Source organism: Ochotona curzoniae, unplaced genomic scaffold (genome assembly GCF_017591425.1).
Source record: "Ochotona curzoniae isolate NIBS_2020 unplaced genomic scaffold, NIBS_Ocur_1.0 contig_3498, whole genome shotgun sequence".
Taxonomy (NCBI): Eukaryota; Metazoa; Chordata; class Mammalia; order Lagomorpha; family Ochotonidae; genus Ochotona; species Ochotona curzoniae.
In genome coordinates, this window is record NW_024465885.1 from 39,697,767 (window position 1) to 39,723,454 (window position 25,688).

At 44.3% G+C, this 25,688-nt stretch overlaps 1 protein-coding gene across 2 annotated transcripts in view; it reads right to left on the reverse strand.

Annotated features, from left to right (window-relative positions):
• Nucleotides 1-25,688, reverse strand: part of LTN1 (listerin E3 ubiquitin protein ligase 1) — a 69,357-nt gene that overhangs the window by 26,026 nt on the left and 17,643 nt on the right. The window contains exons 9-21 of one of the 2 annotated variants that reach the window (XM_040980690.1): nt 24,533-24,668; nt 21,910-22,719; nt 20,272-20,313; nt 18,284-18,470; nt 16,905-17,144; nt 15,494-15,647; nt 14,635-14,779; nt 14,057-14,243; nt 11,849-12,008; nt 10,320-10,424; nt 6,132-6,274; nt 4,394-4,529; nt 3,303-3,447 (exon numbers count right to left, since the gene is read on the reverse strand). In XM_040980690.1, the coding sequence (XP_040836624.1) occupies nt 3,303-3,447; nt 4,394-4,529; nt 6,132-6,274; nt 10,320-10,424; nt 11,849-12,008; nt 14,057-14,243; nt 14,635-14,779; nt 15,494-15,647; nt 16,905-17,144; nt 18,284-18,470; nt 20,272-20,313; nt 21,910-22,719; nt 24,533-24,668 (2,590 nt within the window). The remainder of the gene's footprint in view (nt 1-3,302; nt 3,448-4,393; nt 4,530-6,131; nt 6,275-10,319; nt 10,425-11,848; nt 12,009-14,056; nt 14,244-14,634; nt 14,780-15,493; nt 15,648-16,904; nt 17,145-18,283; nt 18,471-20,271; nt 20,314-21,909; nt 22,720-24,532; nt 24,669-25,688) is intronic. The other variant, XM_040980691.1, reaches the window with a different exon arrangement.

Genomic DNA, 25,688 nt, shown 5'->3' on the forward strand with positions numbered 1-25,688 from the left:
AGCCATTACATTAACTAGCACTCAAGAACCATAACCAGGGGTAGATTCTGTGAGGGATGTGTGGGCCACATCCTGTGGAAACTCCAGCCCCACTGGTTAGCTCAAGAGTTGGGGTGGTGATGGACTAAGCTAGGTGTGACCAAGGAGCCTGCCATCAACCACAGGTAAAGGAACCGGCAACACTCTGGACTGGTCAGGGCAGCAACACCCAAATGTGCATCCTAATTAGGGTGTGGGGTGGGCCAGGCTGCAATGTTCACCAGCTCATACAAGGCAAAATGGAAGGCCAGACTGAACTGGGCACTGGCCTAAGTCCAATGGCATGTATGAGAACTGGGCTTGGGGTGGATTAAGTGGAGGAACTGGGGAAACTCCCGTGGCGAGTCATAGCTCCCACTGGTGAACATGTGGTCCAGACCTGGGGGTTGGACAAGCTGGGCAAACAGCTCCAAAAGCTGGCAAATGTGTCAATTGGTATTGGAAGCAAGTAGATCAGGCAAGACTGAGCAAACTTTAGCCCACAAGCAAAACTAGAGACCAGGAGGAGCACATGTCATGCCAAGCTAGGCTCTTGCACAAACTGATGTGCAAGAGTCAGGAACTCTAAGCCACAGTGTCTAAGGCAGAGGTCAGGACAGGTGAGGGGCTGAGCCAAGCTGAGTCAGAGCAACCACTGGCATGCGCATGATCTATGGCTGGGAACAGGCCCGGCTGGGGAGCTAAGGGGACATCACTAGCTGGGTTGAGGTTATCACCAAGGGGCCTATGACCTGGCATGGGGGCTGCGTTCTGATCAGGAAACGGATGTAGTCTCCCTTGGCACTGTGTGGACTGGGATTGGATGCACCGAGCCGGGCCAGACCCCAACACCCTCTGTTGTTCTGGAGGACCAGGGCAGATGTGTGATGGACTAGGCAAAGTCTCAACCCCCTACTGAGCCATGTGTGAGCCATATGTGGGTATGGACAAACCATGACTAGACTGAAACATCCAACAGCAAGGACCAGTTTGGGTTGAAGGCCAGTCAGGAAATGCCACTGTTCCTGCTAGGACAGGAGGTGAATTGAGTAGGGCTGGCTCATGGACCCCCTGGTATGTGCAAAATCTGGCATTGGGAGAGATTCTGATGGAGGAACCTGGGCAACTCCTCTGGCAGGACACAGACCAGGCAGGTAAGCACAAGAAACATGACAGGAAACAGCTCAGAACAGGCCATGGAAAGTTACCCACTGGCATACATTTGGCAGGGGTCGGGGGAAGACCAGGCTGAATCTCTCCACATCATCCACTGGCAAATCCAAGCACCAGAACAGAGTGTGGGTTGAGCCGGGTTCAGTCACGACAAAAACTAGTGCACAGTATGGAATGCCAAGGTGAGGTTGCCTGTACCGAATATGACCACAGCACCCAACCAGCACACGTGAGAACAAGGAAGGGAGGGGGCAGAGCTGGCAGGGGGATAAGGGGTGGTTCCCTTGCTGGATAGCTACTCCCACTGGAGAGTGCGAGCTGGGATGGGGCAGACCAGACTAAGCAGGGCTACAACACCTGTGTGCCTCATGTGGACTAGATCAGGGAAAGCCAGGCTGGGCTGATTATTCCTACTGCTGCAAACAAAATTAGAGTGGGTGAGGGTTGTTTGGGCTTAGCCACAGCATCAGCTGACAGAAGCTGGCACTGGGGGCTAGGTCTGTCAAGTCAAACCACAGAACTATCTGGAAAGTGCATAATCTGGGAGTGGAAGAGGCCTAGGAGGGAAATAATGGGTTCCCCCTCTTGGGTTACCACTTCCTCGGGAGGGCATAAAACTATGATAGGGGCTGGGGTGGAATGGGGTGTGGGCCAGACTGGACTACTGCTACACATACTGGCAAACCAGGGTAGGGGGTGGGCCTGGTGGGGGTTATTGTGGGTCGCTCCAACTAGGCTGCAGCTCCCACTGGTTTATGTGAGGGCCGAGTATGTGCTGGGCAGAATCAGGCTGGACTGCAACACCCACTGGTTCCACTGGAAATCGGGGCTGAAAACAGAGCCAACCCACCAGCTGATTGGGGTGATGGACTGTGCCGGGCCCTGTACTTGCTAGCACATACAAGAATGTAGTTTGAGAACACCTCAGACAAAGTTTCTTTTGAGATCTCCCCAATCAAAATGCCAGACTCAGAACCCTAACCAAGAAAAGAGAGAAGACAGAACAGGTCAACCAACCATCTCAGCTATATCTTGGCAGCGAAATAGGGGGCAAACAGAGACTCTATGATGGATTAGGTCAATCAGTGGATTCTTTAAAGACCTCATAGTGCCTGGAGTGGCAAGATTGACGGCGATTCATAACTGTTGAAATATCAAAACCACTTGAGCAAGAACTTCAGAGCATACCCTACATCCGGGACCTGGGGAGGGTGGGAAATTGGGTGGGCCTTCTCCCTTAATACCCCCCTTTAAACGTGAAGGAAGCAATATGGAAAAAATAAGAGTCTTACCAACAAAAAAAAAAGAAAGAAAATATATGAAGGAGAACAAAAAAAAAATCTGAAGCTTAAACAGGGTCACATTTACAGGCAAGGTCAGGAGTCAAACCAACTAAGCCTCACCAACTGGTCTGAGCCCAAGTCACGCATCTGATGGCTCTGGGGAATAAAAAACATCTCCATCTGCCTAGCCGTAACGCATCAGTCTGGTAATAATTACGATAAAAGAGTCAACAACAACAACAAAACTTGTATTTTACCAGTATCAACCAAGTAACAAAAACCATATGCAAAATGTTAATGGAGAGAATAGTTTTTCTAAAAGAGATCATTGTATTTGTTGGAAAGGCAGAATTATAGAAAAAAAGAGAGAGAAAGAGGTCTTTCAACTACTACATCACTCCCGAAATGGCTGCAACAGCCAGAGCTCGGCCAGTCCGAGGCCAGGAGCAGGGAGCTTCTCCCACATGAGTGCAGGGGCCTAAGGACTTGGGGTGTCTTCTGCTTTCCCAGGCCATCGGCAGGGAACTGGACAGAAAGCGGAGCAGCAGGAATGAAACCATGTGGGTTGCGACACCACTGGCGGAGCGTTGGTGCACTGAACCACAGCTCCACGGACGCAGCAGCTTTAACAGCAGTGAATGGTGTTGGCTATGATTACATCACAATCTTTACAGTCTGTCAGAGTGCCTGGTAGGGAGGAGATCTGCTCCGTTCTAAATGTTTAAAAGGAGCTAATTACAACCATATGTTGACTGCATCAGCAAACGGTCTGCTGTACAGATACACACGAAAATCCAACAGAGGGAACACGGTACCAAGTTACCTTACCTCCAGCCACGCCAACATGGAGCACATAATGAAGTCCCATTCACCCTCCGCCAAAGGAGACGAGCCACACTTCAGGAACAGGGACAGGAACCGGATGATCTCTACGTTCACTCCGAGCACCTCTGCACTTGTGTCTGATAGATTACTGTGATAACGACAAGAAGCAAAATAACAAGAAACCAAGAAGCATTAGTTACATTTACATTCAAGTAGAAAGTATTCTTTTTACACTTTAAAAAAGAGATTTATCTGCTTATTTATTCATCTGAATGACAGACAAAGAGAGAGAAAACAGATTTTCCACCCACTGGCTCACCCTCCGAATGCCCGTCAGCAGGGCTACCCACGCTGGAGCGGGCATCAGCAGCCCCACCCAGCTCAGACACAGGCTGGGGGAACCCCAAAGCAGGCATCAACAGCCCCACCCAGCTCAGACACAGGCTGGGGGAACCCCAGAGCAAGCACCAGCAGCCCCACCCAGCTCAGCCACGGACTGGGGGAACCCCAGAGCGAGCACCAGCAGCCCCCCCCAGCTCAGACACAGGCTAGGGGAACCCCAGAGCGAGCACCAGCAGCCCCCCCCCAGCTCAGACACAGGCTGGGGGAACCCCAGAGCGAGCACCAGCAGCCCCACCCAGCTCAGACACCGGCTGGGGGAACCCAACTGCTGCCTCCGAATGCCCATCAGCAGGGCTACCCACACTGGAGCAGGCACCAGCAGCCCCACCCAGCTGAGCCACAGGCTGGGGGAACCCAAGAGCAGACATCAGCAGCTCCACCCAGCTCAGCCACGGGCTGGGGGAACCCCAGAGCGGGCACCAGCAGCTCCACCCAGCTCAGACACAGGTGCTGCCTGAAGCTCATCAGTAGTGTTGACTAACTTGAGTCAATCAGAATCAATCCACTGTGGATGTTCCGAGCAGTGGTGTAAAACCGTAACGACGTCCTGCCTCCATTTACAGTCTTATAAATGACTGACTTAAACATCTATCATCTTACTACCTCATACAAACCTGCTAAATGTAGGCACAGACTCTGGGCCCCTACTGTGTCATGGGGGAGCAGGCAGAGCAGTGTCAAGCATCACTCACCAACTGAAAAGAAATATGTCCTCATGCTCTTTCTTCCAGGACATTATTATTTTTAATATCCCATGTAACAGCTCTCCGTCATCTATGCTTCTGGTCTGCAGACAAGAATTGAAAATGGCAAGATGGCCAAAACCTCCTAAAGTAAAGTTCAAAATGAAAATTTTAAAAATCTTTGAAGTACACCATTACCACGAAATGAAGACTACTCTGAGAAGTCAAAAACGTTCAAGACTATCCAGATTACGAATTATAAAAGACAACCAACAAGGCGGAGGAATCCACCATGGGGGAGGACAAGGGGATGGGGGGGGGGGAATCCCAGAACCTATGAAACTGTGTCACATAATGCAACGTGATTAAGAAAAATAATAATAATAAAATAAATAAATAACACAAAAAGAGAAAGGAAAAACAAAACAAAAAATGAACCTATAAAAAATATAGGAGTTCACAAACAGTCTTGCAGGCTCCACTGAGACAGATGAACTGAAAGTACAGCGAGCGAAGGAAACTGTGCTTTACGCAAATCTATGCCCCTTTTCCTTTCTTAAAGGACACGTGCAGTGCATTCACTGTCCAAATAAAAACCGAAAAGGACAGCAAGCAACTGCAAAGTTTAAAAAAAAGACAGAAAAGAAGATGTCTGGTAACTGTGGTCTCCGCTCTTAGAATCCCAACATCTCACGTAAGCCACCTTCTGGCACATCCTGACACCCTCTGCCTCCGACATTCTCCCTTAAATGCCACCCACGCTATACCATCTGCACCTCTGGACGTTCTTGTGTATCTGGAATGGCCTTTCTCAACTATATCCACATGTATCATTGGTCATCCTGTAACTGTCTCTGTATTTCTCTGGGACGCTCCTGCTGGCACCCTTAAAGCAGAGTGGAAACACCCCTTCTGCCTTCTCCACACTCGCAACATCACTTCGCACCATCCGCTGTTACAAAGTATGACTTTATGCCTGTCTTCTTTACAATGGGAACTGTCCTGTGGAAGGTGTGCGTTTAACTTAGTCAACAAATGAACTAATAAGAGTGCTCCAAAAAGTTTCGAATACAACAAGATATATTTCTTCTTTTGCTTTTTGCATTAGTTGGCTAGGAAAGAATGCGACAGATTTCTACAGGAGCCTTCAAAAGGCTCACAGGACATATATACTAAGAGAAGACTGGACTTCATTTCTTTATTTTTTGCACTTAAACTTACCCTTTTTACATTTTTGACAGGGAGAGAGACAGACTCAGTTGTCATCGTCCGCTTCCCAAATGCCCAAAAGTCCTGAGCTGGGCCAGGCCGAAGCCAGAAGCCCAGCACCCAGCTCGGAGCTCACGCCTGAGCAGCAGGGCTCCGACTGCCCGGGCGGCCGCCACCTGCGGAGCCCGGGGTTACACGTCAGTGAGCAGCAGACGGGGCGACCCGGGAGTCCCGTGCAGCCTCCCGACGGCTGGGCCAAACGCCTGACCCCAAGACAAACTTTTAATTTCCTTTTCCCATGAACATTTTGAAGACCCTTGTCATTGGAAAATAAACAAGTAGATGCTTTTTGTGGGTGACAAGTTCCCCTGAAGCCTATAGAATGTCTGTACTACAAAATATTACCAGCCACTCCTGCAGTGAAATGCGTCATAAACTGAGAACTAATCCAACTTATTTCTGCTGTTGCGTCTTGTAAAACCCTTTTCATCCAAAACAATGGTTAAGTTAATAACATTTTACTCGCCGGTAAACTAACCATCAATACTGCAAAGATCTTCTTTAGTCCAACCCAGCAGAGCAGGGATACACTGCGCACTGAATTCCTTTTTATCTTCTTTTGACAAAAATGGACAGAGACTCTGGATGGTATGCAGATTACCTTCGGTTAGTGGAAAAAAGCTGTTTAAAGAGAAATGGGAATTACATTTATTCTAAATATGCAATCCATCAAAACCTTATTCAACTACGCAAAAAAAATCAATAATTCTACTACATAAAACAGCGTAAGAAAATAAACTGATAAGAGATTTAAACTGCTGAACCTAGACAATTGTTATTACCTTTTCTTGAATATTTCTAGTTTTCGAAATGAGTATACAGAACTTTTCCACCACGTATGATTTTTTTTTTTAGATTCACTTACTTAAAAGGTGGAGTGATATTGCAACCAAATGGTTGCAATATCCAGGGCTGCAGCTAGGAGGCAGCAGCGCTACCCAGCTCCCACGTGGGGACAGGAGCTCAAAGGCCTGAGCTTCTAAGGGCTGCTTCCTAGGCCATCAGCAGACAGAACCAGAGCCCAACAGCCCGGACCCCACCAACACTCCGACATGGGATGTGGGCCGTACCCCAAGGCTCCTCCCCATGAATGAACTTAAACTTCTACCAGCAAACATGAGTGTATTGTCTCAACTGACTCAATTTAACTACCTACTGACCTTCTGAACTAATGTTAATAATAAATATTTGGGTTTTAGTTGCATAAATAGGATCACACTAAACATACCACTCTATTTACCACGTGCATATTTTGTAGATCTGTTCAACTGAGGATGTTTAGGTATAATCAACCCATTTAAAAGTTACATAACAAAAACGCAGAAAAAACTATTTAACGGTCTACCCTGCGGATGTTCACCATTTGCCTGCTTCTCTCTTTGTGGCCACTTAGGACACCACTCTACCTTAAATTTCGTTCTTGCACATAAAGCTGCATTGAACGTCCTCTTTTCCATGTATGTACAAAAAGACTCTGGATCCTCAGAAGTGAAGCTGGTAACATCAAAGGATCTGAAGTCCTAATATTTTGATAGCTTCAAAAACTGCTTTATGAAAAAGCATAATTAGTTTATACTTCCACCAAAAATATGTAAAAATGTGACTCACTGCACACTTAAAATCTATTTCATTCCTGGTAATACAGTAGAAAAACATGCTAGTTTTAACTTTATTAGCAGCCCTTACCAATAAAGCAAATACTTTTCCATTTCACATTTACTGAATTAGCTTTGGCAATTTCATCTACAAATTTGGTGTTTAAGACCTTAACACATTTTTCAATTTCAACGATTTTTTAATAGTTCATAAGAGCTATTTATAAGTTATAGACACCATTTGCTTATTAGTTTGTAAATATTTTCTGTTGGGCCCGGCACGATAGCAAACGGCTAAGGTCCTTGCCCTGAACGTGCCGGGATCCCATGTGGGTGCCAGTTCTAATCCCGGCAGCCCCGCTTCCCATCCAGCTCCCTGCCTGTGGCCTGGGAAAGCAGTCAACGATGGCCCAAGACTTTGGGACCCTGCACCCGAGTGGGAGACCTGGAGGAGGCTCCTGGCTTCGGACTGGCTCAGCTCCAGCTGTTGTGGCCACTTGGGGAGTGAACCATCAGACAGAAGATCTTCCTCGCTGTCTCTCCTCTATGTATATACTCCTTTCCAATAAAAAATAAATAAATCTTTTAAAAAAAAAGGTTCTGCCATTTTACCACCTGCCCCTCTAACCTTTATTTATAATATTTCCACGATAAAGAAATTATCATTTAGGGTTCAGCACTGTGGCACAGAGTTAGACCACTGCCTGCAATCTAGTGTCCCTTATATGGGAGCTGGTCTGAATTCCAGCTACTCTTATTCCAATCCACGACTGCTGATGAGTCTGAAAAACAGGTAACAGCCAAAGCACTGTCTCTTGCAACCCATGGGGAAGACTAGAAGGGAGTTCCTGGCTCCTGGCTCCTGGCTTTGGCAGGACCAAGACGTTGCTACGGCAGCCATTTGTGGAGTGAACCAACAGATGGAAGCTCGCTCTTGGCCTCTGCCTTTCAAATGAGTACACACATCTTGTTAAAATTCATTTTCATCTAAAAAAAAAAGATTTTTGTTTTCCATTAAGGTAATATACATGTAACTCAAACTTCAGAAAAGGGGCTTCATAAAGTTGATGAAGTAATGCGGTGTGGCCTAATGGTCAAACCGCCCGCTGGGATGCCTAGGGCCCACCAGCACTTGGGCTCAACCTAGCCCCGACGCCCCAGTAGTTTCCTGCAACCAGTCTGGGTCACTTTCATCAACAGGCTAATCAGTAGGTGTCTCCTTGTGACTGACTCACTTCATTTGGTGTAAGATTTTTCAAGATTCATTAACACTATTGCATGTGTCAGAATTTTTTTCCTTTTTAAAAGTGAGTATTATTTAGTTTTTTGACTTTTGATCCAGACAGATAAAAGTTTTCCTTTTCACACAGTCAAATATCTATTTACTTTATGGATTTTATGACATTGTCCGTTCCTTAATATCTTGCCTGGGGCGGGTGTTGAGGCATCCCGTATGGGCACTGGTTTGACTCCTGGCTGCTCCACTTCCAATCCAGCTCCCAGCTACTGGCCCAGGAAAGCAGCCGAGCATGGCCAAGGCCTCGGGATCCTGCCACCCACGAAGAAGACCTGGAAAACCCTGGCCTCAGTCCGACCCAGCCCCAGCTGTGGCTGCGATTCAAGGAGTAACACTGCACGGACTACCTCCCTCTCACTGTGAATTCTCTCATTCACACAAATAACAAGAAGGTGTGACACGGGTTTATACACAAGGGATCCTATGCTGAAACTACTGCATTATTTGGGCTGACGTGTTCACATACCTCATATGTCTGTCAACCTGTGTCAGCCGGCTCAACAGCTTACAGGAAATACCATTTTGTTTGTCATGATATTGTATAATAGACAAAATAGATACATACATGCATTTAACTTCTGAATTTCTCTTGGTGGATCACTACATCCGAAACATTTCTGGGTAAATCTCAGCTAATTATTAAAGTTATTTTGAAAGATTTATTTATTTTATTGGAAAGTCAGGGTTACAAAGAGAAGGAAAGACAGAGAGCAAGAGTTTCCATCTGCCGATTCACTCCTCGACTGGCCGCAATGAATGGAGCTCAGCCAATCCAAAGCCAGGACCTAGGAACCAGGAGCCACTTCTGGGTCTCCCATGCGGGTACAGGGTCCCAAGGCTTTAGGCCATACTCCACTGCTTTCCCAAGCCACAGGCAGGGAACTGGAAGGGAAGTGGCACAGCCAAGATTAGAACCAGCACCCATATGGGATCACAGGGTGTGCAAGGTGAGAACTTATCTACTAGGCTACTGTACCAGACCCTAAGTACGAATTTTAAATGTACATTCTTGTTTTGCTTTGTCTAAAGTACACATTTATTATAGTTGCAAAACATCTTTCAACAGGCTTATTCTCATTTAAGAGTGACTTTCTCTACCAGTTCCCTAGAGCAAAAGTGGCAGAAGAATGCTGTAGAGAAGAAAAAGATTTTTACTAAGGAGACTTCTGAAGAAAAGGCTAAGTTTACACAATACTATCTGTTTAAAACAAGTATATATCATTTCATAATGCACATGTGAAAATTTAGACATGTCAGTTTGAAAAAAATAAGATGAGCCTCTAATCTAAGATAATTTAAGATGTTTTAAAGTTTTTACTTTCTGGGCCCAGCATGGAAGCCTGGTGGCTAAAGTCTTCACCTTGCATGCCCTGGGATCCCACATGGGCGCCGGTTCTAATCCCAGCAGCCCTGCTTCCATCCAGCTCCCTGATTGTGGCCTGGGAAAGCAGTTAAGGATGGCCCAAAGCCTTGGGACCCTATGCTTGCATGGGAGATCTGGAGGAGGCTCCTGGCTCCTGGCTTCAGACTGGCACAGCCTGGGCCATAGCAGCCACTTGAGTGAGTAAAAGGAGAGATCTTTCTGTTTCTCCTCTTCTCTGTTTATCTCCGTTTCCAATAAAAAAAATTTGAAGGAAAAAAAAAGTCTTTACTTTTCACTTCCTTTCATTTGCTCATTTTGTAAACTTTATTTTTTTGATTCACTAGAGATTATCCATTTGTTAGACGATCAAAAATAATAAATTACAAAGTACAACACGTGAGATAAGGATACCTTTCTTTTCTCTTATAATGTGGCTTTACTTCATCAGATGAAATGCTTCGGGAAAGGATCAACTTGGCAATAATAAGAGCCCAGAGTGTTCCATTTTCCTTGGACCTAAAAAAGAGAAAGTTACACTTCATTTTGAACACATATTTTTAAAAATCGTTGTAAAATTAAATAAATAGCTTTCTGAAGGCATCAACTTACCCAAAACTTTTACCACACAACTACCATAATTACCCAAAGAAAAGGCAGTTCAGACTTTCAGTAATTATCCACAACTGAACTGAGTACTCACTTCAAGCAAATCCCCAAGTCTGTCAAGTTTCACTAGGAGACAAACCTAAAGAACAGACTTAAAGAACCAGAGGGTGCAGGTGGGAAAAGGACATCTCCCTGAGGACACCTGGGCATCTGCCACACGAACAGCCGGCCGGAACTTCCCTCCTCCAAGGCAAGCTGTTCCACAATCAGACTAGGACCCGAGAAGAAGTGGGCACCCTGACACCGCAAAGCATGCTAGGCAGACAGGCAAGGAATCGCTCTGGAAGATGAAAACGACTTGGACAAGTTAAGCATCTCATCACTGTAATTTCCACAAAGGCTCTTGCACATCTAACTTCCTCCTCTTAGGGAAAGGATCTCATATTTCTAAGACACGGACCAGTCATGTGCCTGGATTCAAGTCTCAGCCCCATCAATGCTGCCTTTCTGCCAATGTCCACCACAGGGAGCAACTGCGCATGGTCCAAGTTCTGGCGTCCCTACACCCACATGGAAAACTCAGGCCGAGTTCCAGGATTCTGGCTTTAGTCTGATCTACCCTCTGGTTTTTATGGACTGTCAATCAGAGTATGGAAATGTAACCTCTCTTTTGCTTCAGAGTAAATTTGGGGACTAATGTTGTGGCAAAACAAGCAAAGCCACTGCCTGCTAGGGCCAGTGTGGCACAGAGAGCAAATCCTCTGCGTGTGCGCTGGTGTCCCATATGGGTGCAGGTTCTTGTCCTGGCTTTTCCACTTGTATCTTTCATTGTCATTTGCCATTTAAAATACTTACGGAGCCCAGTAAAGTAGCCCAGCGGCTAAAATCCTTGCCTTGCATGCACCTGGATCCCATATGGGCATTGGTTCTAATCCCGGCTACACTACTTCTCATGCAATTCCCTGCTTGTGGCTTGGGAAGGCAGTCAAGGATGGCCCAAAGCCTTGGGACCCTGCACCACATGGGAGACCCAGAGGAGGCTCCGGACGCAGTTCTGGCTTTTATGGCCACTTGGGGAGTGAATCAATAGATGGAAGATCTTCCTCTCTGACTCCCTTCCACTCTGTATATGTGACTTTTCAATAAAAATAAAATAAGTCTTTAAAAATACATAAATTTATAGATTAAAAGAGAAGCAAGGTCCAAACAGATCCCCTGGAAAATTACACCAATGATTTAACATCCCCGAGCCGTTCATCACCAGCTTGTGGAGGACAAAGCTACACAAAAGAACAATAATCAGTTAAAAAATGGAAACTTAAAGGGATTCTTACCTGTTAAATAACAGTTGCAAAAGGCCAGAGGTATCGCCAAATGCACGTAGGTTATCAAATGTAATACTCATTTTTTCAAGCATCTCACAAAATCCAGTTAGGAAAGCAGGCGGGTTGTCTAGTTCTTCACACCACTGCAGTGAGTAGAGCAGCTCTGCGGCTAACATTGAGGAAGGCATCACATCACCAGGTGCACTTCACAACTGAATTACTTTCACGTCCGCGTCCCATTTCCTAGTGTTACTGCTGTACTCACATCGAAGTAGCTATGACTTTTTGTCAAATGACCTTCAGGCCATTCACATAGGGCGCAGGCACTGTGGCACATTAGGTTGGGCTGCTGTCTGCAACATCAACGTCCCCTGTGTGCCAGCTCAAGGCCCGGCAGCTCCACGCTCACCTGGGCTTCCTGGAAGCCCGGTTTGCCCTGGAAAGCGGCAGACAGGGCAAGCACGTGGGCCTCCGCGCCCACACAGGACACCCAGATGAAGCTCACAGCTTTGGCCTGGCCCAGCTCTGGATGTCATAGGCAACAGCAGTGTGAGCCAGCAGATAAAAGCGCTCTCTCGCTCTCTCTCCTTCCTTCTCAGTCTGCAACTAGCTTTTAAGTAAATAAATCTGAAAAAAAAAAACTAAGAATTTCCTAGTATAATGAAAACAGAACATCTGCCTGTGGCACAAAATGCCACTCTTCTCTCCCCAAGTCTTACTTGGTGGTTCTAATGAGTAAAGATTTAAAAAAAAGGGGGGGGGGGGAATGAGCTTGGGTAACTAATTTATTAGACACTGAAACAATCTTCTTACTATCTTGGCACAAGTGACAGCAAGTTGCCTCAGGGGAAACACACACAGGCCACACCTGGGTCAGCACTGTGCGCCCAAGTGGCAGGATGGGGGAGACGGCATGATGTAGCACTGTACTGCACACATACGTGATTATTACTGAGGATACTGCAACCTGCCTCACAGGGCTACTGTGAGCATCAAATGACCTAACGTCCATTCTGATCGACTCATCACAGGCTTCTAATGCATTAATGATCTGAACATTCTTTGCTTTTTAACATTTATTTTTATCAGAAAGTCAGATTTGCAGACAGAAGGACAAACAGAGGGAATGAACTTGCATTTGTGGGTTCTCTCCCCAACTGGCCCCAATGGCTGGAGCTGAGCTGATCCAACGCCAGGAGCTAGGAGCATCTTCAGGGTCTCACATGCAGGTGCAGGGTCCCAAGGCTTTAGGCCTTCCTACACTATTTTCCCACCACAAGCAGGGAGCTGGATGGGAAGTGGAGCAGGCGGGACACAAACCAGCACCCATAGGGGATCCCAGCAAGTGCAAGGCAAGGACTTTAGCCACTAGTCTATCGCACCGGGTCCTGAACATTCCTTAAAAGTGTATGCTAAAGTCAGAAGCCATAGGACTAGATTCAAAATACAATTCTATCCTTTTAAGCTAGGTAGCTCCAATCAAGCAAAGCTAACTAAAACAGCAATTAATATCTAACAGATAAGGCTAGTAAGAAGAATAAATAACTATCAGTTTCTAATAACTACTTACAATCAGAACAAATTATTACAAAAACTCTTAAATTTCAGCTTTATGTGGTGATAGAATCCCTCTGAGCAATATAAACTGTAGGCTTATTTTCTTAGCACTAACTACGTAAGCAGCTAAATGATCTCAAGAGGCAATTCAGAATTTCAGCTTTCTGCCCTGCCATCTGTTGTTCCCTACTGTGTCACAGCAATAAGACACACAGGTTTCACCAAAGGCTCTACCTTTCACACCATCTCCTACAAGGTCCTACCCCTGCCTACAACTCTATGCCACACCCTGATACAAACTGTCTCCTCTGGAGATATAATATTTGTACCTATACTTGTCGGGAAAGTATTATATTGTGCTGAATAGCAAGGTACAGATTCAAAAATCAAGCAGAATTCAGAATCCTTGGTGAAACGCCAAAGCCTCATTTCCCATTTCCTTTAGGTTACGTGTCACAGGACTTGCTTATACTTTGATATTTTGCCAACCCGAGGATCCTATTTCAGAGCAAATTACACCCCTAGCTAATAGCAGAACAAACTTCAGTGTTTCCCAACCTCACATTTCCTATCACCAAAACAATCAATAGGAAACTGAAGATCTTAGATTTAAACTGTGGCACAATGAAAATTATTTCAGTTATATCCATGGATACTTACTTATTTTCTCAAGCTCACTATTTTCCAGGTTTATTTTCTTTTTCAGTGACACTAACATCATCTTGCCCAATAAGGCTGACATACACAAATGGCTGGGAAGGCTCTTGGCATCTTGTTCGTTAAACTCAGTTTTGGAACACTCGTAATTCAAACTCAATCTTCCCTCTAAAAGAGGTCTGTGTAACCACTGTAAAATGAATACATCAAATTACATACAAGATCATTATTCTATATTATTTACAGACCTACATAATTCAGAGAATAAAGATGAGTTATTATAATATGTAGAAGCTTGTTTACTACTAAAGGAAATCATCAAAGTCTATATCTCTTTAAAACTCCCTAAGGAAAAGAAATGATTAAATAAAACTTCCTAAGGACTCATTAAGCCTTACTCCCTACTGTCAGATCCAAACAGTAGCTGGTAAACAGCCTTCACTCAGTACATGAGGGGTGCAAGGCAGGCAGAGACACAAAGCAAGGTGCTCGTTTCTTGGAATTTCTTTTTCTTCCCCAGCAAATTAAAATTTCCAAGCTTGCATAAAATCAGAAATTATACTCTCCAACTTCCAACATACCTGAGTAGGAAGAGACTGTCTCATCTTTTCCCATTCACTGCTGGTTGGCATTATACTTCCAATATAATCTGCCAGAAGACAGGGATCTTCACTCTCTAGAAATGCAATTAGCAAATCTTCAACAGCAGACAAAAGGACTTGAAGACTGAAAATAATGAAAGAACTTAGCTGTTGAGAACCCTGGCACTCGTGAAATACTTGATCACAGATGACAATACTTGTGACAAAAACAGCAGAGAACAGATGCTCCTAAGGCCTTGGATACACACAGTCAAAACAGGGCCTTCAGGAATGCTTTCACGAACGGAAATCAAATGCAGCCTCCAGCTCAGGTTGAAGGGAACCTGATTCCAATTCAAGGCAGATCTGCCCGAGCTACAGCTCTCTTATCCCTGAAAAGAGCTTGATTCTTTGACCCCTTCCCAACAGCCTCAATATACATTCTCTGTTTTCACTTGTGTTACATTAATTCATATCTGATGTGTAAAATGTATTCGCAATGTATTTCCAGCAGCTTGAAATACAGAATACCTTCCCAAGAACCAATCAACAGTGTGTGGAGATGAGAAGTCACGGCCACCACTCCAGACCAGCTCCCTACACAGGACAGTACCATCATCAGAAACTGCTACAAGTTAGGAGTCCTGCTGATGCATCATAACAAATGATTCTTCAAGCGATCAGTTTAAATGAATGAGCAGTACAACAAAATGGACTTGTAAATCTTGTTTCTCTCTTAAAGAGTCCTATGGTTTTCTTACAGAACAAATCATTTTTCTTAGGTATACACATCACAATGGAGCCGATTTAAGGACCGTGATCAAAAAGACACTTTATAACTAAGCCCAAAAAAGCTTACCTTGTGATATCCAAAGAGGAAGACTGAACTTGACTCTTGAGCCACAGAGCAGATGAACGTAGGAAGGTGCTTTGCTTAAATGTGCCACTGGCATGACGGACCAACACATTTACACCAGAGAGCCAAGTATCTTTCAGTTTACACCTAAGAAAATCTAAAATCGAGATGTCAGTAGGAATTTATCATCTCACAAATCAGCTTTGTTAAAAAATATCTGAAAGAACTCATAAATTGGACTCAGGATAAGAAAACATAAAATTAAAATTCAATTACTAAAAGTGTTGTGAACACTCAGATATGTACACTACCTTGTGCTATGTAAAACTAAAAGTGTAAAACTTTAGTAGCTTTTCTACTGCAAATGCCTTTACAAGAACTGTTCTTTTGGAGATAATAAGAATTAAGCATCACACTTCTTTCACATAAGTGTAAACATTAAAGAAAAAGGTAAAGAAAGGCTGTCTATCCAAAGTGTTTTATATTTCTGAGTATTTTTTTCACAAGTGCTTCTGAAGTCTGAAGTAATACATTAAAGAAAATAGTCCTCACAATGATAATGTTTCATTGTGATAAGAGCCAACACTGATTTGTTTTCTACTATAATTGAGATATAACATTATTATTCGTTAAACGAGAAAGTGGAACCACCAAGAAATTAAGCAACTCAGAGCCGGCATAAAGCCCATGTAGGCACTGGTTCAAGTCCTGGCTTCTCCAAATCTGATCGAGCTCCCTATTAACAGGCCTGGGACTGTGTCCCCGCACATGGGCCTGGGACTGTGTCCCCGCACTCCCGCGGGAGCCCCGGCAAAAGCTCCCAGCTCCTGGTTATGGACAGGCCTAACGCCAGCCTATCCATTCCCATTCGGGGAGTCAATCAGTGCACTGAAGATTTCTCTTTTTCCTCCCTCTCCTTTCTAAGTCTGGTTTTCAAATAAACGTCTGACGGCCCAAGGCTTTGGGACCCTGCACCCGCGCGGGAGACCCAAAAGAGGCTCCTGGCTTCGGATGCATAGCATCGGCCGTTGCGCTCACTTGGGGAGTGAATCATCAGACAGAAGATCTTCCTCTCTGTCTCTCCTCTCTGTATATCCGCCTTTCTAATAAAAAAATAATAAAAATAAATATTTTTAAAAAATTAAGCAGCTTGCCAAGGCTGATGAACAGGGATGTGGGGGGCGAGCCAAGATTCTAACTCATCTGCCAGGGTTACTTCCAAAACTCTTTTGACATGAAGTTCACATACAGCTTTAACGTGCTTGCTAAAGCTGAAAGTGTGTTAACATCGCAGTCATTTACTCAAAATGCTTTAAATTTTGAAACATATTATGATTCAATTAATAAAGCCTGGAAACTTACTCTCACTACGAAGGTCAGAGGCGGAGATTCCCAACAAAACATTTGCTATTACCTGGCAAGTGTGTTTTTTCTTTGCTCTGAGCACACAACTGAAAGAGCGTTAATAGTAACTCTTCAGCCGAGGGCACTAACGAGCACCCTTTGGGAGAGCCGAAGTAGTTGTGGACCACGTCACAGACAACAGACACTGACGAATCACTGTTATCAGCTTCTGACAATGTCTTTGTTTTACATAAACTTTCATGAAGTTTAACAATGATTCTTTCAACATATACTTCTCCAATCAAGTAATCTAGAGGAAAAAAAAGTTCAGACAAAAATGAAAAAAATATTAACATATATTTTTAAAATCTTACTTGGAGTTAGTAACAGGTGGGTCTTTCTGTGTGTTTAAGAATAAGAAGTGCTGGGCCCGGCGCAATAGTGTGGTGGTTAAAGTCCTCGCCCCTCGCCTTGAATGCACAGGATCCCATATGGGTGCTGGTTCTAATCCAGACCGTTCCGCTTCCCATCCAGCTCCCTGCTTGTGGCCTGAGAAAGCAGTAGAGGATGGCCAAAAGCCTTGGGACTCTGCACCTGTGTGGGATACACGGAAGAGCTCCTGGTTCCTGGCTTTGGATTGGCTCAGCTCCAGCCGTTGCAGCTGCCTGGGGAGTGAATCATTGGACAGAAGATCTTCCTCTCTGTCTCTCCTCCTCTCTGTATATATCTGACTTTCCAATAAAAATAAATAAATCTTAAAAAAAAAAAAGAATAAGAACTGTTTATGCATTACACTGAAGAATATTATCTCAACAAATCAATCTGTCCTGTCACACATAAACACCAACAGATAAAAAAAGCTATTTTAAATTACATACATAGGGCCCAGCAATGTGGCCTAGCGGCTAAAGTCCTCGTCTTGAATGCGTCGGGACCCCATATGGGCGCCGGTTCTAATCCCCGCAGCTCCCCTTCCCATCCAGCTCCCTGCCTGTGGCCTGGGAAAGCAGGCGAGGACGGCCCAAACCCTTGGGACCCTGCACCCGTGGGAGACCCAGATGAAGTTCCTGGTTCCCAGCTTTGGATCGGCGCAGTACTGGCCATTGCGCTCACTTGGGAAATGAATCATCGGACGGAAGATCTTCCTCTCTGTCTCTCCTCCTCTCTGTATATCTGACTTTGTAATAAAAATAAATAAAAAATAAACAAATAAATAAATTGCATACAGAATAGCATTAGTTTGCAAAATCACTGGGAGTAGCTTTGTTACACTAAAAAATCTTAGCGTATGAAACTAAAAAAAAAAAAAATGGTTTATCTTTTAAGCCATACTACAAAGATTGACAATGATTGGGCATGCTTACAAAATTAAGACATCCAACTAAGTCCTGTTTATTCTTAATCAGTAATATGTCAGCAAAAGCACACAAAAGCAGTATTTTTCCCTACCATTTTTAACATGCTGAGACAACACCAACTTTAGCAGAGTCCATTTTTCGGAGAAGTAGGATTCTGAAGTAGATTGTAAGTTCTTTTTATTACAAAGTTCGTCTGCCAAAGTTACCAGTTTCTCTCCAAGTGTATCACCTTTTAGCCAAGGTGTTACTGAAGCATGCTTATCTGAACCAGAACATGCCTAAAACCATAAGATTGAAACAAAGGTCAGATTCAAGATCAAAACCTTCTTGCCAGCCTTCATGGCTCCAATTCCATCTCCCAGCATTCCCCCGCCCTTTCCTCCTCCTTGGTTCCAGGAAACCGCTATCTTCCTGGTCTCCCATTAAACCTGGCTTTTCTGCTCTTCCACAATGTGTTCCTGCTACCTTCCCAACCATAAATATTCCATCCATTTCCTGCCAAACTCCCTTCCGTTCTTCAAAATGGTACAAATGCCATGTTTATAAAGTCTCCCCATCCACTGGAACCTGCAATGATCACTGCTTTTCTCGGAGTTTCTAAAGCACTTACTGTACTGTATTAACATGTAAAGGTTCACCTGTCTGCATCTTGTCTTTCCAATGAAACTTTAACGTCCTGGAGGGCAGAGAACTCTTAAACTTCTTTGACACCTGCTGTCAGCACTTCAGGCATGTTCACTGAATGATGAGTGTGTGAACTTAAATGACAGATTTAACCACTCTAAGGATATTACATTTTTCTTAATTAATTTTGTAAAAATTCAATTTGAAAATGGGAGTCAACCCCTAAATTCTCTGAAAAATGGTTCCTAAAGCCAGGTATCTGACAGTAACTTCTTTATTTTGATGAAATGGGGAGGGGGAGAGAACTTGTAAATCCACCCCGAAAAGAATGCTGATCCAGGTGCCAGAGCTTCTCTGCAAGGGCTGAGAAGGAAGGAGTGTGCAACTTGGCTCATTTCAAAGCAATCTGGAAAAAAAAAATCCAAGTGCAGATTGGGTAATGTCTAAAAAACTGCTTATTCTTCTAATTTTAAAGAAAACTGTAGGTAACTAGAGCTACCAATAAATGAGCCTTATAATCCTGAGGAAATTTCTTCACCAGGTTCAATTTAAAACAACAACAACAACAACAACACACTAACATTTAGGAGGGTTATAATACTGGTTTTCTAATGTAGTTTATTAATAAATTCAACCACACCTATTGAATCCTGGCATAGATATTTAAAATTCTCTGTCAAGTTAGCAAGCCAGGAATTTCAAGGTACTAATGTATCTGATGAAACAATCTTTACAGCTGCCAAAAAATGGGGTAGCTGACAGCAGCGAGCCACAGGACAGAAGGCAAACACTAGCTAGGAATTTTAATACCCAAGAAAGAGATACTTTACCATGACAAATACAAGTCTGTAAACCACATTCCTAAGTTGGCAATGGATCCCTCAGCCTGCTCCTACAAAATCATTAATTCCAGCCCAACACAGTAGCCTAGCAGCTAAAGTCCTTGCCTTGAATACACTGGGATCCCATATGCATGCTGGTTCATGTCCCAGCTGCTCCACTTCCCATCCAGCTCCCTGCTTGTGACCTTGGAAAGCAGTTGAAGACGGCTCAAGGCTTTGGGACCCTGCATCCACGTGGGAGACCAGGAAGAGGCTCGAGGCTCCTGACTCCTGGCTTCGGATCGGCTCAGCTCTGGCCATTGCAGCCACTTGGGGAGTGAACCAGTGAAAGCAAGATCTTCCTATCTCTCCTTCTCTCTGTAACTATGACTTTGCAATAAAAATAAATAGGGATGACACACTGAACTTTCCAAAACTTGTACATTCTCTGATATACTTAACCGGAAAAGTAACAGAATGTAAGGCAAAGACCAAATGTTTTCTTAAATTAGGAAACGTTACAATAGCATAGAGGTTTTCTAGTGTAAACATCTTACCACTTGAAACTATGACAATGGTTTTAGTTTCTCTATATTCATGAATAAAATTACAGAGAAAAAAATTCCTGAGATACCTTTTCAATAACCTGAAGAAGAGAATTCCAGTGTAGGTGCTCCTGAAAGAAGAAAAAGATTTAGAAACACTCTACTAGAACAAACACTAAAAAACTCTCCCCCCTTTTTTTAATCATGCTAGTATTGTTAAACATTTATGAAGCACTATCAGATACTTCCCAAATTACAATCAAGAATATATTACTTATCTTAAAACTGATCTTCAGTAAAAAAGAAATCCAAAATAATTCATGGGCAGCCATTATTAAAACTGATGACAAAGGGAGGAGCCAGTACTGTGGCATAGGAGATTAAGCCATGGACACGGCGCGGTAGCCTAGTGGCTAAACTCCTTGCCTTGCACGCACCAGGTTCCCATATGAGCACTGGTTCTAATCCCTGTCGCCCCACTTTCCATCCACCTCCCTGCTTGTATCCTGGGAAAGCAGTTGCGGATGGCTCAATGCCTTGGGCCTCTACAACCGAACACAGGAGACCCAGAAGCTCCTGGCTCCTGGCTTCAGATCAACTCAGCTCTGGCCGTTGGGACCAATGAGGAGTGAACTGGCGAACAGAAGATCTTCTCTGCATATCTGATTTTCCAATTAAAAAAAAAAACAAATCAATCTGGCTTAGCGCTGTGCCCTAGGGGCTAACGTCCTTGAACACACCTGGATCACATATGGGCCGGTTCTAATCCCAGCAGCCCTGCTTCCCATCCAGTTCCCTGCTTGTGGCCTGGGAAAGCAGTCAAGGACGGCCCAAAGTCTTGGGACTCTGCACCCAATTGGGAGATGTAGAGGACGTTCCTGGTTCCTGGCTTAGGATCGGTGCAGCTTTGGCCACAGTGGTCACTTGCGGAGTGAACCATCGGACGGAAGATCTTCCTCTCTGTCTCTCCTCCTCTCTGTATATATCTGACTTTCCAATAAGAATAAGTAAATCTTTTTTAAAAAATCAATCTTTAAAAAAAAGTATAAGCCTATGTAACATATTCTAAAAAATAAAAAGAAAGAAACAAAAAAAGGTGGTTAAGCCACTAGCTGAGACCCCAACATCGCACACGAACATTCAGCTTCCACTCCAGGTCTCTACTCACGTGCCCAGGAAAGCAGTGGAGGATGGCCCAAGTGCTGCGAGCCCTGCCACCACATCAGGGACCAGGATGGAGCTACACGCAACTGGCTTTGCTCTGGCTATGGCCATTTAGGAGTGAACCAGCTCATCCAAAAGCTCTCCCTGCCCCCTCTCACTCTTCTGACTTTCAAATAAATGAATAAATGTTACAAGAAAAAGAAACGAAATTAACACAACAGTAAGGAGTATAGGCATTTGGAAGAGCAGCTGAGATACCAACCGAGACTGCCCCTTGCCATATTGGGAAGTTCAAGTACATGCTTCACTCCTGATTCTGGTCTCTTACTAAAAAGCATACCCTACAAAGCAACAGTGATGGTTCAAGTTCTTAGATCCTGTTACCCAAAGGGGTTTCTGGGCTCGAGCTCTCGGCTCCTGGCTTCAGCATGGCCAGGTGTTAGGTACCGTGTTGTGCTTACGGGGAGTAAGTCAGCAAATGAGCGAGCTCAGCCTGTCTCCCGGATCTCTGCTTGCTTGCTCTCTGCCTTTCCAGGGAGAGAAAGGATACAGAACACTCATACCTCAGAGATATCGTCCAAGACATCTTTTCTTTCCATATCATTATCACAGCAACGCAAGGCACTGTACAAAATGTCCACCAGGAACCCAGAATCCTTTCTTTGTTCTTCACTCAGCCAACCTATTACTTTTCCATATAAGAACTTCACGGCGGGATTTTTCTGTGCGAGCTCGGTTATTGCAACAGATTTGGCTTTGACAATACTCCGGTTTTCATCACCAAGAAGCACTTGAAACACCTGGCTTGATGAGAAGGAGCCAAGCAGGGTAGACAGAAACCGCAAATGTTGCTCTGACTTCTTCTCATTGACATAGTTAATACTCATCTCGGCGAGCTTACACACTAAATCGTCCAAAGGTTTTTTCCTTAGAGGAGATAAGACGTCTGAGGAGTCACGAGCAGACCCAGGCACTAACTCAGTGGCCTCACTGTTCTCTCCTTCCGATGACATGCACTGCTCATTCTCTTTGTTACTTTCAGGTTCAGGTATCTCATCAGCAAATCTAACTTTACCATTTTTCCTCTTACTGGACTTGATTGAGCTCTTTGGCTTCTGCAGCACCTGTAGTAAGTTACAGACGCCCAAAACGGATTTAACATCAGCTTCTGGCTCATCGATTTTCTCGACGCAGATCTCTGATAATCGTTCCCAGAAATTCAGCAGGACATTTTCCAAGCCGTGAGCTGTCTGATTATCTTTATCCATGTCTGCTTTAGCTTCCCAGGAACTTAAGGTTTCTGCCAAACAATGAAACAGTTGCCCATTTTGCAATACTGGGTCTTTGAGAACCATATCAACAAAAGGAATCAACTGAAAAAGAATGTAAACGTGGAAAAGGTCATGGAGAGAAACGAATCATTCTGGAAAAGAGACTACATAAGCTTTCATATTTATTAACAGAAAAATACTAATCCTGCTGCAGAACTCCAAGAAACATTAACTTGCAGATCATACAAAGAACTTAACAATGTCACCACATTCCATAAGAATTACTTCTTTTCTACAGTCTTGGTCAATAATACATAGTCCAACGGTGAGCATCATACGTGTTAAACTATGGCCTGGGACCACTGGCATCCCACAGGTAATGCCAGTTCAAGTCCCAGAGACTCCCCATCCTAGTTTCCCTGCTTCCATGCCTGGGAAGCCAGCCCTGGAGGACCCCAGGGCTCGAGGGTCTGCCTCCTCTGTGGGAGACACGGATGGAATTCTCAGCTCCTGGTTTCTTTCTTGCCCAGAGCCGGCCATTGTGTTTGGAGAAAGAAACTCCCCAATGGAAGCCCTCTCCTCTCCGCTTCTCTGCCTCTCTGGATCTCATCCTCTCTCTGCTCCCAGCCACTTCTCTCTCTCGATCACCTGTTTTTTTTCCTTCTTCTTCTTCTTTTTTAAACAACAAAAAAATATTTTCATTTGAAAGGCAATTGCAGACAGAGAAGAGACAAAGATTTTACATCCACTGGTTCACTCCCCGAATGCCCGCAACAGCCAGAACACTGAGAGTCCAAAGGCAGTAGCTTCTTCCAGGTCTCTCATGTGGGTGCAGCGGCCCAATGGCTTGGCCATCTTCCACTGCTTTCCCAGGCACATTAACAGAAATCTGGATCAGAAGCGAAACAGATGGGATTCAAACTGGTGCCCATATGGGATGCTGGTGCTTCAGGCACAGACCTCCACCATTCTGTCTTTCAAGTAAACAAATCTTTTTAAAAAATCACAAGTCTTGCATCTTGTATTTACTCAATGTTTTGCAATTCCTATTTAACTGTTGACAAATATAAGACATGAGACCATAAGCCAATATGAAGAATACCCAGAGCCCACAAAATTTCGTAACTCGAGTCTGGCGTGGCAAGCCTAGTGGCTAAAGTCCTCGCCTTGCACACACCGGGATCCTATATGGGCGCTGGCTCATGTCCCGGTGGCCTCGCTTCCCAGCCAGCTTGTTTCCTGTGGCGTGGGAAAGCAGTCGAGATGGCCCAAGGCCTTGGAACCCCGCATCCACGTGCGATACCTGGAAGTGGCTCCTGGCTCCTGACTTCGTATCGGCTCAGCTCTGGCCATTGTGGCCACTTGGGGAGTGAATCAGTGTGTGTAAGACCTTCCTTTCTGTCTCTCCTCCTCTCTGTATATCTGCCTTTCCAACAAAAATAAATCTTTTTTGAAAAATTCATAACTCTTGCTTAAATTACAAAAATAAGAGAACTATCTGAAATATCAACTCATGGGCTTTTAATCTGTTATTAAAAGTATGCCGGTAGAAACCGTAAGACATATTCCTATGTCTTATTTCTAAAAACCAAGCCAAAATTCTAACAACAACAACAAAAATACATTCGAATATTTTACAAGTAGTGATATAATGATGGCATTTGAACAATGCAAGGTGCATCCCTCAAATTCTTTTTTGTATGTAGTCGTTTTACATCCAAAGACTAACTGGTCCTCAGGCATTGGGATTACAGTGGCTATGACAATATGGAATTCTTAGTGAAATGCCCACTGTGCGATTCGTGAATTACACAAATGATATCTTTACAAGGCGGGCTAACAACTGAGAATAGTCGCAATAAGTCTGTTTACCATCAGTGTACAGAGGCGCAGGTGATTTTTAAGTTTTAAATACCTGATCATTTACGAGCATCTGTTCGATCGCTTCCTCACCTAAGTTTTGCTGCATTATAAAACGCAAACATTCAAAAAAGGCGGCTATCACCGCTGAGCACTCGGAACCACTTGATTTGATTCTCTCTGTTGACAGCCTAGAAAAGAATAAACAACTGTAGATTACTCTCGAGAAGAAGAAACCCCAAATGAACAAGACAAAGGCACTGGAGGCCTGGCAGCGTTGCAGCAGCTGAAGCCGCTGCCTGTGACGCGGGCATCCAACACCAGAGAGCTGATTCAGTCCCAGCTGCTTCACTTCCAACCCAGCTCTCCACAAACTGCCTGGGAGGGCAGCAGGGGTATCCACGAGGGAGACCCAGAGGGAGCATCACACTGGTGGCTTCAGCCTGGTCCAGCCACAGTCAGAGAGGTAAATTTGGAGAGGAAACTAATGGATGGAAGATTTTTCTGTCACTCTGCCTTTCAAATACATAAATCTTAACAAAATAGGGGCCAGCATTGTAGCATATCATGCTAATCCCCCGCCCACAAGTACAGGCAACCTATGGGCACCAATTCATGTACCAGCTACTTCGCTTCCAATCCAGCTCTCTGCTAATCAGCTGGGAGGGCAGGAAGCTCCTGGCTCCCTATCAGCCCGGCCACCGCCATTGTGGCTATTTGGGGAGTGAAACAGCAGATGGAAGACCTCTCTCTCTCTCTCTCTCTGTAATTCTCTCTCCATTGAAAATAAATAAATCTCAAAAAAAATTTAAAACTAAAACAAAAGAAAAATAAAGATATTACAAAGATGTGATCCCCTTAAATAAGAGACTGATGGAATTTTGAGTCCTTATGAGAGACTGTACGATTGTAGCAACATGGAGAAAATCTGTCAGGGGTGGGAGGAAATCCCAGGCTATACAAAATCATTCCAAAATTTCAACACAACAACAAAATAAACAAAAAATAAAGCAGAGACATGCTAAACACAACAAACAAACAGGTGTGATCCCCAAACAGGACATTTTTTTTTAAGATTTATTTATTTTTTATTGGCAAGTGAGATATATAGAGAGGAAGAGAGACACAGAAGAAGATCTTCTGTCCGATGGTTCACTCTCCAAGTGGCAGCAACAGCTGGAGCTGAGCCAATCTGAAGCTAGGAGCCAGGA